General features: G+C 34.4%; 1 protein-coding gene across 1 annotated transcript; it reads right to left on the reverse strand.

Annotated features, from left to right (window-relative positions):
- Positions 1-1,790: 1,790 nt before the first annotated feature.
- On the reverse strand, positions 1,791-16,903 carry LOC106176397 (uncharacterized). Its single transcript, XM_013558764.3, has 14 exons — positions 16,736-16,903; positions 16,126-16,305; positions 15,546-15,632; positions 14,898-15,005; positions 12,881-13,459; positions 12,532-12,621; positions 8,723-8,903; positions 8,186-8,377; positions 7,100-7,208; positions 6,672-6,757; positions 6,001-6,144; positions 5,400-5,529; positions 3,842-3,918; positions 1,791-3,341 (listed from the first exon to the last, which is right to left on the reverse strand). The coding sequence occupies exons 2-14, from the start codon at positions 16,269-16,271 to the stop codon at positions 2,787-2,789; spliced, it is 2,484 nt and encodes an 827-aa protein (XP_013414218.2). The 5' UTR covers positions 16,272-16,305; positions 16,736-16,903; the 3' UTR covers positions 1,791-2,786.
- Between the last annotated feature and the right edge of the window lie 212 nt (positions 16,904-17,115).

The following is a 17,115-nucleotide window of genomic DNA, read 5'->3' on the forward strand; positions in this document are numbered from 1 at the left end:
CAATTAATATACTTTTCAGTATTAAAAGGACCTTGGCTGCCTTTCCACCCTTCCCCCTGACCTTTTGCATTTTACTGATTTTTCTGTTTACTTCAATATATTCATTAATCTATTATTTACTTTTATTTTTCAATTTTTCCTAAGACCTCAACTCATATCTGGAGTGTCAGTTTTATAAATTGGTCCAAGAGTTTCACACAGAGTTGGGACTTGGACATTATAACGAATTTTCTCCATGGTTGGGATGCCAGTACATTTAATTAAGAACTTAACTTGAAGTGCTATACTTTTTATTTTTTTATTTTATTTTTTGGCGACCACTTGTCTTCAAAGTTTATTTCAAGATGAAAGTACTATTGCACTTAGAACTAGTGTGGTCCCTCGTACTGATCATTTAGATACCAAATATGTTGTCACTACACCAAAGGCCCCTTAAAATAACAGCCATTATTCCTGAATTATTTACGGTGGCCTGAGATAAAGTTTGATGTAATCTGCATGCCAACTGATCCATCTCTACCATACCGTGAAACGTGTGTAATAGCGATAATGCTTATTCTTATCAAGGAGCTGTATACTTGTTTATAGGCAGTTAAGTTATTATATTACAATACCTAAACTAGGATCCAACAAAATGTCGGCTTTTCGGTATTTTAATCCGAGATGACACTTAATGAGTTGGAAGTTATATATACCTTTATATCTGAGAGACACCGTTTTTCTAACCACCTCCCTTTCTCCTGTTCTGCTTGGGCACTTTCAAACGTGTTGATGTTTGGTCCCATTCAGAATAGTGGACTAACTAGTCCGAGGGTCAAATATGGCGACCCACTACAAAGCTTGCCGTCTAATCCGCTAAGAGACACTGAATAGATATCCCGTGGGGAAGTATTCAAGTGGGTCGGCCATATTTGACCCTTGGACTAGTTAGTCCTCTATTCTTAATGAGACCTTTGACTTCAAGCCCAAAGGACCTTAATTTGACTAAAAACGGGTCCATACACCCTATAAAATTAGGAAAGGGTTTTAGTTTTGGGTGCTAATTGAATGTATAAACAGGATTTCAAAACTTGATTTTAGAACAAAACATCGTTTCATTTAAGATGCTAAATGAATGTATAAACAGAATTTAAAAACATGACTTCTTTAGAAATGTATGCCCCCCCCCTCACCATGAGATAATAGGCTGTGTCACATGCGCGCTTCAAGGCAGACCGCGTACGTGGTTCCCTTGGACGGAACCCCAAGCATGTGCGCTGCGTGTAGGCGTTTCAGCGCAGCAACCACCTAATAATTTCCCATTGACGGCCATACTAAGAAATGCCTGCAAAACAAAATAATTGGGTGAAACATTTCCCATCCCCATGGACAGCAGACACACTGACAGAACTCCCAATGGCATCAAGCAAACTTTCTTACGGCATTACTTGAACATGTGCACCCCTCTGTTTGTAAACAAAGCCCTGCACCGCTCAAAGTCAGTAGCTCCCTCCGCCAGAGGTCTGCACGACACCTGTGCCTGGTCCTAAAAAAATTGGCAGTAGTTTACACCCTAGCTTGCTAGTTGACACCAAACAAATGTCAGGAAAAAATGGAAAAAACCACTAATTTTCTCTCACTGAACTACATTAGTTACAACAGTCAGTGACTGCTCCATTTAGTTGATTCTGCCCTTCATATTTTATGAACTGAATTTATTTTTTATTTCACTTAGACGATAGTCATTTCGTTATTTATTTGAGGTAAAATTAAACTAATTTAATTAAAGCAGAAACAAGTCCACACAAAAAGTAGTTTCGCTGGAATGCAGCCATTTACTTACATTAATTATGCAGCAAAACACAGTTTAAGTAGGTACAATGAGGTATTTTAATTAACGTAAGCATGAGCTTTCTTGTAAAAAGTAAAATTTAAAAACCTTTCAAATATAAACCTGAGAAAACCTTATAAAACGACAAAAAAATAATTGATGAAATGTTATACATGGAATCATCCCTTTCTTATCACGATACTAACCCACAGAAAATGTCCGCAGGAAATAATTAAATGTCCTATTATCATATAAATTAGAATGTTCATCCATAGAATAATAATATACTACATAAGTTTGCTATTATATTAACTGAAGTCTGTTGTGTAGAATTATTTTTCATTAAAATTCATCATATATCACTTTGTATCACTGTCAATATGTTGGGTAATGGTCTTTTTGTAAAACTGTGAAAGAATCAAATATATTAATATAATAAAATAAAAAAAATGAATTATCTTAGATAGCACATGGTACACTAACAGTAGAAAATCAAACTATATACCAAAAACAGATCAGGTTTTTGTTATTTGTCAGTGAAACTGACACAAACCTGTACACTTAGCAAGCTTAGTTTTGTTTTAACTTTTCATTAGCACAGTCAACTGACGAAATTGTGAGTAGACAATAGTCCATTTAGTTATTGTACATCAAGTCATTTGAAAATACACAACAAAGTTCTAGAACAAACACTAAAAAACAATAAACATATAATTTTTAGAAAATGCCTTTTGCTACTTTGCTGTAAGTTTTTAAATTCAATTCATAAGGATTAATGTGCCAATAAAATTAATTAAAAAATATCCTTTCAAAAATGAAATCCCATTCGATGTGATATGTCAATCTGGTATATATGTTTTTTTTTTTTTTTTTTTTTTTTTTTTTGGGGGGGGGGGATACTTTAATTTCTTTAGTAATTCCTGCAGCAAAACTCATCCATCAAAAGCACCATACATCTTATAACAACTTGAAAAATTCAGAGATCTGCATCCCTTATACTTTCTTGATAAATCAAAGAGAATATTGGGATCAAAAAATCAGATTCAAATGCGATACCAGATATAGAATCAACAGCACCACCATAAGAAACACAAAACCCATTACAGCTCACATCACAACAGTGAATTTCAAAGTTTTCTTCCTTGAGCTCACTTTTAAACACTACTTCATCACTGTGGACAGGGGTCATCCTCAGACCAATAGCTGTATCCTGTCCAGCCTCTAACCCTCTTGGGGACTGCACATTAAAGATTGATTCTGTCACACTAACTGTGGAAGAATCTGTGGGCTTTGCTTTGGTGCTTTTTGTTTCTCTTTTTGTTTTATCTTTGGTATTTCTCGCTTCAGAATCCTGTCTCTTTCCTGTGAAAGTAGATGCAGATTTCGGTCGAGCTCCTGTGCTGCTTGAATTTACCCCAGCTTCAGCCACTGCCACTGAAGACTTTGGCCTAGCTCCTTTACCTGGCTGTAGCCCATTTTTTGAGTTTTCAGGTCCTTTAGATGCTGAAATGCTTGTCTTTTGTTGGCGAGTCTGAGAAGAAAAATTGAATCATCTATTACAATAATTCAACCATTGTCCAAGATGCAAGTGATCCAAAGAGATCTATTTCATTCACTTCAAAAATTTATTATATATATATTCATTCAAAAGCACAACATCAAACTTATTCAAATATGCTTTAAATTTTTAACTCAAAATTATTGAATTCAAGAACAACCATTCAATATTTGGCTTAAACAAAATATTTGCAATTACACTAGTCTGGTAGACCGCCCCAGAATTGCAGGATATGAAGTACCAGAATGAACTCACAAGAACTTAGATCATGGTGGAAGTGAAGAACAAAAGACTCAGGCGTGGTGTAACTTGCATAACTGCACGTTTCGCATGAATGCGTTATAACCTGTTCATGGACCGTGGTCTAAATAAGATAGACCCCTCGTCAGCGGGGGTTATGTGATATCCACTATTGCTACGCACTCGTGTATGCCACATAACACTCACTGACTTGGGGTCTATCTATTACTTACCATTAGAGAGCTGGTGAGCACTGGGCGTTTTGCAGTCACTTTATCATGAGCTATACAGATAAACTTTAAGGCACCAGCTGAAAGAAAGGGCAATGCCTTGGATAAGAATTTGTTTTAAATGACATAATAACGTGTCATAGAATCCCGCACTGTCTAACAATAGATATTATAGTAATACAACAGCTAAACAAGCACCCATCAACTACGTGACAGGAAATATCAATCTACATGCATATATCCATATATTATAAGTAAATAGAGAAATAAATTACCCACGTTCTGAATTAGTGTCTGGACTATTATGCTAACTACAGGGTAGAAAATTTGATTTTAAGTTATTTTCACCAAACAATACAAAGTACATACTTTTTTTTAGTATGTAGGTAAAAACCCATATGATCTATAAGCCTAGAGTATTTTGTATCCAAACACATTTGGCAACCAGTTGCAAAACACAGTTGGTTGATAAATGCTGCAATACTAGTAGAGCCACATTTTGCAACCAAAGAAAAAAAATGTGAATTAAATATGTATAAATATGTATTTTGCTGTTGCACTGCATTTGCTACCAGACTTTTTTTTTCTGAGTCACTGAAGTGGTTTTAAATATAATAGTGATACATGTGAGATAGGGGTGGGGTTACATTGATACCGTATGCTAAATCTGGTGGAGCTGAGTGCAAAAATTTCAGATTAAATATGAATGAGGGTGGGGAGGATGGTTCCACCTTTTCACTAGTAATTTTCACTATATTATTCTAAACCATTAGTGTGACTAACATATCCTTGAACATCTTGGATGAAAGTCAAGGTCTATCAATTCCAAAAAAAATTAACTTACTCACTGCAATGGTTTTTGGAAGAGAGAGAGAGAGAGAGAGAGGAAATTATAATGAGTAAAATGCCGAGATGACTCAAGCACCCTCAGGGATAGCCAGTGGCATATAATTTATAAAGCTTTTTAAGTTAAAACTTTCAATTACTTTTAAAAATGGTTGCCAAATGCATTGCAGTTGTAAAATGTGACTCTACACCTGTCAAGTTTGACCAATACTGAAATGCTAAAAGAAAAACACTTGTCAAATCATAAAATTTAATTGTCAACCTGAAAAGGCACTAGTAGTCCCAGCTAAGCAGACAGTATTATGTCTCTAACCTTATTAAGTTTCTGCCTTCCAAGAACCATAATTAATAATGAAACCAATTTTTGGCAGCATGCTCTGTAAAATTTATTGCATCTGTATTTTCACCCTCAACCTTCTTTTATTCCGAGTTCTTCAGTAACTGTACATGTAGCTACCTTTACAACAGAAACGCAATTCTTACTCAGTTCCTATCCATCAGAGACATCCCCTTTTAATTTAAAGTCCACACTTTTTTCATGTTGATTTTAAGTTTCCCCAACTGCTTTTTTTTTTTTTTTTACATTGCAGTCAGTATACATAACTTAAACCAGCGTGGGTAGAGACGAAATGATTACAGACACTGTAAATATTTAATATGATAAATGAAACTGGCTGAAACATTCTCTCAATCCAGATATTATCTGTTTACTTACTTTCTGCTACTTTCTCCTTCTGCTCTGGGTCCAGTTGATTCCACTTCCTTGTGTTTACCACCAAATGTCCAACCTTAGCCAAACACTGTAAACATTTCTCCTCCAGACACAACAGCAGGTTCTTAAAATCCTATAGTAAACAAGTTATGTTCCTCTGAATGTGGTCACAAAACTGGATTATGTACAATGAATTCAATTATGCAAATGAGAATTTCGATATCTCCTTACTTGTATTTACATAATTGGTTATCAAGAGTGCCGTTGATGATAGAAAACACAAGTACAAGCTGCAACATGATGTGTCTAAAATACCTGAACCCTCGAGGTTTGCCACAAGTATACAATATACTAGTCTACATTAATACATGTACTTGTATATAAGACCAAGCATGAAATGTATACAATTTGTTATTCAAAACCCATACATCTCGGACATGTCATCACAATGTCTTATGTTGGTTTATCAAAAATAGTGTTTTGCCAGCATCACAATGCTACTGTTTTCGTGATATCTTGTTTGTTGACCCTTAATGCATGTGTATCATTGTGAGCATGCGTGCACGTGTGCATGTGTATGTACCTATAAGCAAATCAATCGTACCTGTGTCCAAAAACAACCTTCTAGTTTAGCTTTGGCATTTATGTCACACACAGTTTTATACAGAGGGCTGATGGCTTTGGGAGATATCCGGTTTAAGGCTTCATCAAAGAGATCATTGATCAGGTCAAATCCCATGGTGCGAGACTGGAAACAAACAAGTTTTATATCACATCTATTTCCCATGACCATGGTGAGTTTTTTCTCCCTTTTTTGTCTCCTTTAAATGATAAAAGGTTAAATTTCAAACATGTTTTTGACTTAAAACTACAGAAAGCGCTTCTTGTTGAATTGTTCTAAGGACAATTTACCAGTATATTTCTTGTTCATCTTTAATTGATGAATACCACAAGTTAATTTTGCCACTGAACCTTGCCAACTGCCACCTAGCGTGACAAAGTTTTGAATTGCATCCAACCCAGTGGTCATCGTTTAAGGTGATGGCCAAAATTCAAAAATCTCAGCATAAGGGTTGAAGACTTTTCTTTTTTAATTTACATCATTTATATAAAATTTGGTTAAAACAAAAAAGAATTTGATAACAGATTTTTTAAAAAAGCTAAAATAAATAATCAAATAAAGAAATAATTAAATAAATAATCAAATGAATAAATAAAAATCTTTATAATTATAATAATAAATTTTAAATTTTGCTTTAGCTTATGTTCATTCACCTTGATTTCGGCTCCTGGACCTGTGTTCCCAACAACACACTGCAGGACACGTTCAAAGTGCTTTGATAGATATTCTGTGCATTTATCTGTAAAATATATAAGGATGTATATATGCAAACAATGTATATATGTAAGTATAAAACTGTTTTAATATAGTTGTATTAATGTACTTGTTTCACTAGAGGGTATAGGGTACCTTTATTATGTGTTACAGCTGAAAAAATGCATCTTGATACTGAAGAATTATATCCTGATTTTAAATGGTGCAAGAACTTAAAACATAATGGCCTGGTTTTTCGTAGTACTAAATCTTATGAAATATTGTGTCCTGATTTTAATTGATACTCTAACTTACAATATATTATGTCCCGCTTTTAAATGGTGTTTCATCGTGTCCTATAATAAAGGCAGAGTGCAGGATCACTTACCAATAACATGATCTATAAGCTGGTGTAGGTATTCTGTTCTTTTTACCCTGGCCAAGCTTCCAATCAAACTGTGGCATTCTAGGACTGTGCTGACCACACTGTCCACTCTCTACATAAAAACAAATATCTTTTATCATTTGTAATGAAAATCAAATTTGACACAGTTACATATACAGCAAATAGGAATATGGTGTAAAAAATCAAAAAAAAATTTTCTTGGGTTGTTCCTATTATGGACTATTACGCTTTCTAGTTTCAAACATAAAAATACCCTATATAAACATGTTTTAACTAGAAAAGCACTCTGAGAGCGCAGACCTCCGCCACGGCAGCGATTTTTTATTATTATTGATTATTGATTTATTATTGATCAGGATCACCACCAAAAACTAATCATCTCTTCCTTGGCCCACTTCTGACAGTTCCTGAAAATTTCATCAAAATCAGTCCATAACTTTTTGAGTTATGTTGATGACAGACAAACAGGGGTGAAAACACAACCTCCTTGGTGGAGGTAATTAGAGCCTTGCTTCACCTGGCTTACTGAAGGTGATCAGTTACTTGTAGTCAGTCCATCAATATTCTCTCCAAAAAATAAATTTTTCAGAGCTATCTTGAAAATTTTATCAAAAATCCCTCCTTACTATGAACTTTTTGCATAATGTTGCTAACAGACAAACATACTATTTTATTAAAGAATTAACTTTTTAAATTTAACTAATGGATCACCACCCCCTAGCATAAGAAATCTTACACTAGCATGACCAGTTTGGGCTGAAATTGCATTTAAATGTGAGTCTGTGTATGCATGCGTGCATGTTTAATCAATGTGGCTGAATGCAGGGGCGCATTTAGGCCGTCTTCTGGGTCTTCCGGAAGACGGTCAGATTTTCAAGTTTACATTGATGGGTATCTAATTTTTTCTGTCGGAAGACGGTCAAAAAATGGAGGATGGATCAACAAATATAATATGGAAGACTGTCAGAAAATATCTCTGGATCCGCGCCTGGAATGTGTTCCAAGTGTACCTGTGTGATGGAATGGGGTGGAATGGGGGGAGGGGGGGGAATAACAAATTCCACTTACCAAACTATCAACCAGAGCCTGATAACACTTGTCAATGATCTCCTGAGGGAGGTCGGTGAACGTTTTCTCCTGCCAGACTCTGGTGAAGTGTTGTGCAGTCCACTTCAAGGCTTCATCTTTCAAAGTAGACAGATGGAAGGTGTCTGCTACAGGGAGCACCTCTACCACTCCACATAGACACTGAGGACAAGGCTAGAAAGGCATTTACATAGAATACTGTTTAAAGGCATATAAAGCGTGTTACACCTTTATAAAAAAAAACTTCAAAATTTTTAATTTTTCCAGAATCACCAAATAATCAAAAAGCAATTGCATTATACTAACTACAAAGTTAAGAGTTTGACTTTATGTCTTTTCTGTAATGACTGATATGTTGACAAACACTACATTTAAAGTAACCCACGATAATAGCAATAATAATAAATTTGTTCAGTTAATGAGTAAAACATACAATGGACACTGATTTCTGTCACAAGCTCTTTAAATTAACACATTTATCACATGCCCTACCAACCAAAGTCACATTTTACAGCTCACCTTATGAAAATGATGGCAATAATCTCTTCTTATGAGAAATTCTAGTGCATCTTTGAATCCAGGTACATCATACATGTCTCCAGCCATCACCATGTCCAGAATGCTACAGTCTGTCCCATCGAGATTCACGCAGCCGCCATAGATGTAGAGAAGTAGCTGGTGAAATGCAGCAGGATTAAGTCTGAAACATTGTGATTAAAAGCGTGTGAATGCATTGGTATAATTGTGTCAACTTAAAGGACATATAACATATATTTAAATATAATGCTCGGGATGTCCGGCCTGTCAATATTAAGGACACATAAATGAGAATTTCAGTTTGATACAGAGAAACAGAATTACCTGGGAAATATTAACACCTTTTCTTTAATGATCAAGGTTGGCTATATCCAACAATGTAAGGGTCAAAACACGGTATTTGAAATGTCTCTGACGGGACATTTTAGAGACAATTTTAAAAATTACAGTTGGTAAATGATCCACATGGTTACTTTTAAATACATTTTTATTTAGCTGGACCATAAGGGATTATGTAAAACAAGCAGCTAATTTGTATTGAAATAAATGTGGGAATGACAATCACTTAAAGGTCGGTCTCTGACAGGACATTTTTGACCCCTGTATTTTTTTACTAAAATTCCAATGCAAAATTCTCTTTGAATTTTCATTTAATCAAGACTTTTGTAATTCATATTGCAAGGTACAAGTCTTGGGAAGCAATTAATGCACAAACAGGCCAGTTTTGTTTGCTTTCCTTGGCAACATGGGCTGTTAAGTGTAAAAAGTCACTGTCTCTGACGGGACGTCCCTGACGGGACACTTTTGGGCACTACTGAAAAATCTTAGAAAAGAGGTTTAAAAAGCCACATTTTTGTATCTAATGAATCTTACTTGGTGGTTATTGCAAAATAGCATTTCTGTACATTAGAAAAATCACCAGATGCAATATGTTTATAATCACTGACAGTCAACCTAGCTAATAATCAGTAATGGTTAATGAATTACCCAGTAATGATCAGTTGCAAAAGAAAAATAAGAAATGTCACACACCAGAACACTTGAAAATGATTCAATTGAAGATGTAAAACCTTGTATTTCACATCTGTCCCGTCAGAGACAGAAAATGTCCCGTCAGGGACAATGATAAAATGTGGCAATAAATTCACTGTTAATTGTTTTAATTTTGTAATTTTTAGCTATAATCATTACTTATCATTATTTAAAAGAGGATTTTAAGTTTCATTTATACAACCTACCAGATGTGGAAAATACGAAAACTTTTCGAAGTCAAATGTCTCTGATGGGACACACCACTCCTAGTGCTAAATAATTTTTTACTCAAAATAAGTGATAGGTGGCAGTTTTCTATGTTAAACTATTACTTCTGATTAGTTTAACATATTTGGGTGATTAAAACTTGAAAAAATAACCTAATGTCTGACTCAGGCCAATATGACCATGTGTCCCGTCAGAGACATTTTTTTTTTTCCTTTATGTTTCCCAGTGGCTCACAGAAAAAGTACTGGGAGTATATCAATGAAACTTACATTGTCTAAAAATTTGATTTGTTTTCTACAAAAATGTAAAAATTTTAAATTTCAATGAAACAAAAAAAAATTGACACCCATGGCACCGTTACCGTGTTTTGACCCGTAAACAGAATGCATTATCAATTATCATCCATAATTTTTACAGCCTAACTTTACTTTTTATTTTGAGATTAATTCCATTCATGGTGGAAAAATTAGATATTTAGAGTTCTTACACAAGTAGGCTGAAGACCCAAGTTGAATGTAGGTTCTGTAGAGAAGAAAATCCTGGCATTTTGTTTCATTAACACTTATGAAGTAACTACAGTACATATCTTCGCTTTCTTTGTCTAATATATGCCCTTAAAACATAGCACAGGTACTAAGCTTATGCCTTGATTTTAGTGTGCACTGGACACATCCCCAAATGGTTCCACTTGAGCGAGTCAGATGTAAACATAGTTACCTCTATCTGTCTGTCTGTCTGTCATCAACATAAGAAGTTATGGACCGATTCTGATAGAATTTTCAGGGTAGGTCAGAAATGGGTTAACTTAGAAGTGATTATTTTTGGTGGTCATCTGGATCAATAATCAATCAATAATCAGAAATCAAAAATCAATCGTCAGCATAACTCAAAAAGTTATGGACCAATTTTGATGAAATTTTCAGGGTAGGTCAGAAATGGGTGAACTTGGAAGTGATTATTTTTTGGTGGTGATCCGGATCAATAATCAATAATAATAAAAAATTGTTGCCTTGGCAGAGGACTGCGCTCTCGGAGTGCTTTTCTAGTTATTTCATGTAATTCCACGAGAAATTCCATGAGTAATTCCCCTTGATCACTTGTCTAACAAAAGTAAGCAGACAGCATAAGGAGGGGAGGGCCAGAGTGTCATATTTTTTTGCTGTTGGTGAGAAAAAAGGGTATTGGAGAATTTCAGGTTGAACATATAACCGGAGAGACAGGTGATACAGTTGATTACATTCTTGTATTAGTTGCTATTATCATATATTATCACATTTTTACCATACAGTGATGCTCCCAGCAGCAGTTAGCTATATAGTATTTATAATACCCGATAGCTTTTTATGCATAATGAATTTTTTATGTTGGTGCTTCGCCTTATACTGGTATCATTTCCAAATGACAATTTGACAGTTTTAGATTTATTTATAGATGATACAGTATATGATGGTTTTAAGGCAGAAGGGGGTATTTAAAATACCAATTTTCTTATCTTGGTGCTTATGTATGACTTGATGATTTGGAATATATGTTACAGTCTACAGCAATTTACAATATCACATTAGTTTATAAATCTTTATGCACATTTTATCTTATTTAATAAGTTTACTGTGTGTAAATAGACAAAACACCAAAATTATCTATCTACTTAAAATAATTTCAACCCTATTGAAACAGATTAATAGATTTTCATTTTTTCATTCAAATTGGTTATTTAAGTAAAGTAGCTGATGCAAAAATACAAGCTTATCTCTAAAAATTGATGCACAAAGAAATCATCAGTTAAAAAAAAAAAAAAAAAAAAAAGGACCTTGCCCTAGAAATGCCAATATTGAAATATATTGAAATACATAATACATAACAGTGTGCTACAGCTGTGGCAGCGTTGGGCACATATATCACTTTTCTTATTTCAAGTGCATAGTTCATGTCATAGTTCTGTGTCTGTACATAAAAACTACAGCAAAAGGACCTTGCCCTAGAAATGCCAATATTGAAATATAGTGAAATACATAATACATGAGAGTGTATTACAGCTGTGGCAGCATTGGGCACATATATCACTTTTTCTTATTTTTAATGAATAGTTCATGTCATTCTTAGTCAAGTTAACTTGAAGTTATATCAGACAATAGACCACCTACCTTCAGCAAACTAAAAAATTCCTCACCATGCAATTTAAAATCAGAGACATGTTGAATGTCTCTTTCATGGGAGTAATGTTAACCAGTCAATCATTTAGTCTAAGCATGTTCTGATGTCACAAAAAAAAAAAAAAACAGAAGTCAGTTCCCTGGCTTAGTTGCCTAGGATTTCCATGAGAGTGATGACATGTGACACTGCCCCTGATAGGGTAAGATGTGCCCATGTGACCACTTAACCTTGGTAATTACGTTCTTAGCCAGGGAACCTGACTCAAGTTTTTTTTTTTTTTTTTTTTTTTTTTTTTTTTTTTTTTTTTTTTTTTGTGTGTGTAAAACCAGGACCTGGGTGTTGCCTGAAGCAATAAAAATGGCTATTTATAGTCTTACCTCTCCAATTTGATCTCTCCCGCCTGACTCTCAGCCCAGCCTCCCCCCAACATGGCCTCAAAATAACTGCACCGCAAAGCCAGGATACATCTGGGAATCAACATGATGGTAAATATTAACAGAAATCATCAAAGATAGCGCAATGTCTAGAAACTCGAGAAATTACAAAAAGAAATATGTTTCTGAGAACTTTGCTCATGCAAGTTTTATTCAATTTTTCTAAGCATTTATGCATTATCATCCATCTTTGTTAATTTAAGATATTCACTCTGAATCAGTAATTCTATTTCATTTCAAGCATTAAACAGATGAAAGTACTATAAGAATTTAGTTATGTAAGTAAACATACCTATGGCATTTAAACGTCACCTCACCCACTTTGAGTTTCACATCACTATTTTCTCCAGACAGATACAGTTCCATCAAATCTTTGGCAATGTCATCACAGGGTTCATAACGTATACGTGAACAAGTGTCCACAGAGACGGAGAAAGTCTCTGGACTGGTGGCTTGTTCTGAGACAGATATGCTATCGTCCCTGATACGTGTATTTTCTTGTGGTGCACTTGATACTGTAATTGCAACAGGTGGGTCTTCAGTGCTTTGAAGTGAACCCTGAGACTTATCAGGCATCCTAAGCACACTGGTATCTTCATTACTTGAGACAGAATCTCCATTAGGTACATTTTCATCTTCTCTATTCTCAGCAGATATCAGAACTTGTGTTGACTGCTGATTGTTTTCATTGTTCACTACAGATTCATTCAGATCTTTCAGTTCTGATTGAGCAGTGGTAGTATTCACCGTGAGCTTGTTGTTCTCATTGATGTCTTTGGTTTGAGCTCCATCTGTAGATGCACAGAAACTTTTCTGTAATTTGTTCCATAGTCCTCTTGCTACTGACAAGTTGTTTTGAAAGTAGAGCTCTCTGGAATAAGACAATCAGTTTTTTTTTAATACCACTGGTATTTGGAATTGAACACCATGAAGTGATGAGAAATAATACGATAACCACACATTAAGTATAAATCATACTTTGGTTTAAAAAAAACCTTGACTCAAGATAGTGTAAACATTTTTATCATTGCCTATAAGTAATTTTGGCTTAGGCCACACTTTTTTATTTTTATGGATGACATCCTCTGGGGACCCCAAAATCGGTGCGAGCGGGCGGAAAAAAAAAACAGTCCAAAAAAAAAAAAAACTGCTTAAGAAAAGTTATGTTTTCAGTACACTGCTGGAAACACAAATTTACCACAGAAACACGTATCAAACTAACAATATGTCTTTATCCATGCTCTCAAAATATTAAAGCATTGTGAATAAGGCCTACTTCGTAGAAAGGTAAAAAGTCATAAATATATATGCTGCACATTACCAAATCTATTTAAGGTTATTTCATGCATTCTGTTGGGATAGCAATCAATAAAACAAATATCAAATAAACAGCGTGTCTTTATTTGTACTCTCAGAAAATTAAAGCATTGTAAACACTTCACAGATGGTTAAAAAAATAAAGCAAAGATAGGCCTATGCTTCCTACTACCAAATCTAAAAAAGGTAATTTCGGTCGATGCCATTTTGTCTACTTCAACTCACACGTAGCAGCCAACTATCGGGTAGCCTGTCCGACCTTCAGTCCACCAAATACCACGACGCTCTTGTCGACCCTTTTTTTTGCTACAAAAAAAAAAAACCTGGTATGTGCTGCTTTGGACAGAATGTCACTGAAATTTTCCAGGCGATGATCGCTGGCCGCGGCCAGCCTTTCGTATAATTGTAAAAGGGTGATATCTCCATGTCCAATATCAATGGCAAACCAATCCAAAACGACGGCCCCCTTTCTCTTTATGACTTTAATTGATGTGTATTTTGAAATTAATTTGAGATGAATTTGACGGCAAAGCGACCATATTTCCATGTGGTGATAATACGCATGCGCAGAAAGCTCATTTTCCGCACTTGGAACTACTCGGATGTCTCCTCAGTCGACAATGACAGTATGGAGCTTGCAGAATTAGCCGAGGATTGCCGATTGCATTTTCCGGCAAATTCAATAACGACGTTTGCGACAACCAATTTCCTTGGGGGGGGATTTTTTTTTTTGGAGAACGGATGAAAATCGGTGCGCGCGCAGGATGTCATCCATAAAAATTAAAAAGTGTGGCCTTAGGATTTTTTTTTTTTTCATAATACTTCAATACTTTAGTATTTAAAAATGCAATTCTTCATCATAAAAAAGACAGCAGTGTTGGCCCCTGTACAGTACAGAATTTAAAAAACATATTGAAGAAATTGTTTGCATATTTGATTATGTTATACAAACAGTTGAAAAATTACCAAAATCTACTGGGGCCTATAAATACCTCAATAGTTTTCTTGCCATTTCAGCTTGCTGGGATGACAGTCCTGTCCAGTCTACTGTATCATTCTCATCCTTTACTTTGACCAGATAGCAGCACAGGTCTGGCAGCCTTCGGTAAGCAAAATATTGTGACACTTTGTACTACTGAACATAACATTCATTTGGCAATGCTATATAAATACATACCAGATAAGTCACAGTATCATAATTGTGATACATTTATGTTGTAGTGGGTGTATCTTAAAAAATGTGGTAATTTCAAGGACTACTCTAAAATGCTTATATATATATATATATATATATATATATATATATATATATATATATATATATATATATATATATATATTAATATGGAAACAAATACATATATTAAAGTTCTTTTTTATCAAAGAAATATTGACACTAAATGCTGCATAATATGCTGAATTTCTACCAATTTTGTTCTTTTATTATTTACAAACAAATCACAGAAACCTTCCAAAGCCTCTTTTCAAACATGCAGTAAAAATAAGAAAATTAATCCAGAAGGATAATAATAATCATCGCATAATTTTTTTATGTGACTATATTTATATGCATATGTCTGTCTGTATGTAATTGTATGTGCGTATGTATGGAATGTAGTGCCAATTTTTCTTCATTTTACCTTGCCATCAGTATTGTACTGTGAATATGAATAACTTCACCACCAATATGCACAACAATGTCTGAGAATTCAGCATTGTTAAATAACCTGGAATATAAATTGTAAACTGTAATACAACTGCAAATGTCAGATTTAATTTTCAAGCCTTTAATTTTAGTTTAAATACATTACATCTAACAGGAAAATTTTAGCACAAGTCTGAAAACTTTACAGCATATTTCAACATAAAAAAAAACAAATGAAATCAGCAGTTCATGCAATAAAAGACACAATTTCAATCTTGAGCAAACATTCTGTGCTGGTAAAATTTAACACTTATTTCCAACTTAACTCACATATATTCTCTTTTCTTTCTATCTTTTTTTTTTTGTTTATTTTTCTCTTTTTTATTTCTGTTACTGACCTGTCACTTGTATTACGGTAATATATATATCATGCAATTAAGAGTAAACAGGATTCATGGTCTAACTCAAATTATATCAAATCAACTCTGAGTTTTTACAAACAAAACATGGTTTCGTAGAAACAAAATTAATATACTTTGTGCAAATACCTGTCTTGCACTATAAAATAGGCCTACCTTTTCATGTCTTGTTGAAATATTGTGGCAATCTTTTTCTTTAGTTTGGTTTTTTCCTTAGTATTCTTCACCTCAAAAGCTGTACTCTGGGATGGTGCTGCCATCTTTTGGTAGGTGGAAACTTTGTCTTTTTGCCTGGCAGACATGATGTTGTTGTCAATGTGATTCTAAAATAATTTGCTGCAATAAAATTATGGAGTTTTTCATATAATATTAAATATTGCCATTTGATACAATTACATAAAATAAATCACTGTTTTGAACATTTAAAGCGATAAATTGTATCCAATAATTATATTTTACACACATTGTAAAACAAATGAGAGATACTGTTCTGTACTCTATGAAAAATAACATACGCATGAATTTTAACTACCATTTCTCAAAATTAGTATCTCATCGGATTTTTAAAAAAATTAAAATTAAAAAAAAAAACCTCACAGACCAAATCTAAGCAAATACCGTGTCCACCAGGACTAATTATAAATTACTTCATTAAGTCACAAGTGATTAAGAAAGAGCACCCTAGATCCGACTCCTCTAATAATAATATTGCCGACATGTACTGTAATAGCCGTGCTGAAGCCTTGTACTATTTGTGTAGGCTTACCTCATTGCGTTCACTGCCATTCGCTCTAGAATAAAAATTTTGACTTATCTACAAGAAAATGACTTCTTAGTTACTATAATAGCACCGACCAGCCACTATCTACATTTTTTCGCGTTTCTTCCTTTTCTTCGTTGTACTTTTCATTGGATCTCCCCGCACTGACCAATCAAACTTGGGGATCGATCTTCCTTCCCGACTCACCCTGCTCCAATGTTTACTTCCGCCGGAGTGCAAGTGCTCTGACAGCGTGATGTCCGATTCTAGCCCTTCCAGTACTGAGATAAAACAAGCGCTATAGTAATATTCTTCAGTTGGGGCGTTTTTATAATATGCAGATATTGTGATATGCGTATTCGCACTAGTAATTGTCTTTTTATTCC

This window comes from Lingula anatina, chromosome 3 (genome assembly GCF_051362555.1).
Source record: "Lingula anatina isolate TDL-2025a chromosome 3, LinAna3.0, whole genome shotgun sequence".
In the NCBI taxonomy this organism is placed as follows: Eukaryota; Metazoa; Brachiopoda; class Lingulata; order Lingulida; family Lingulidae; genus Lingula; species Lingula anatina.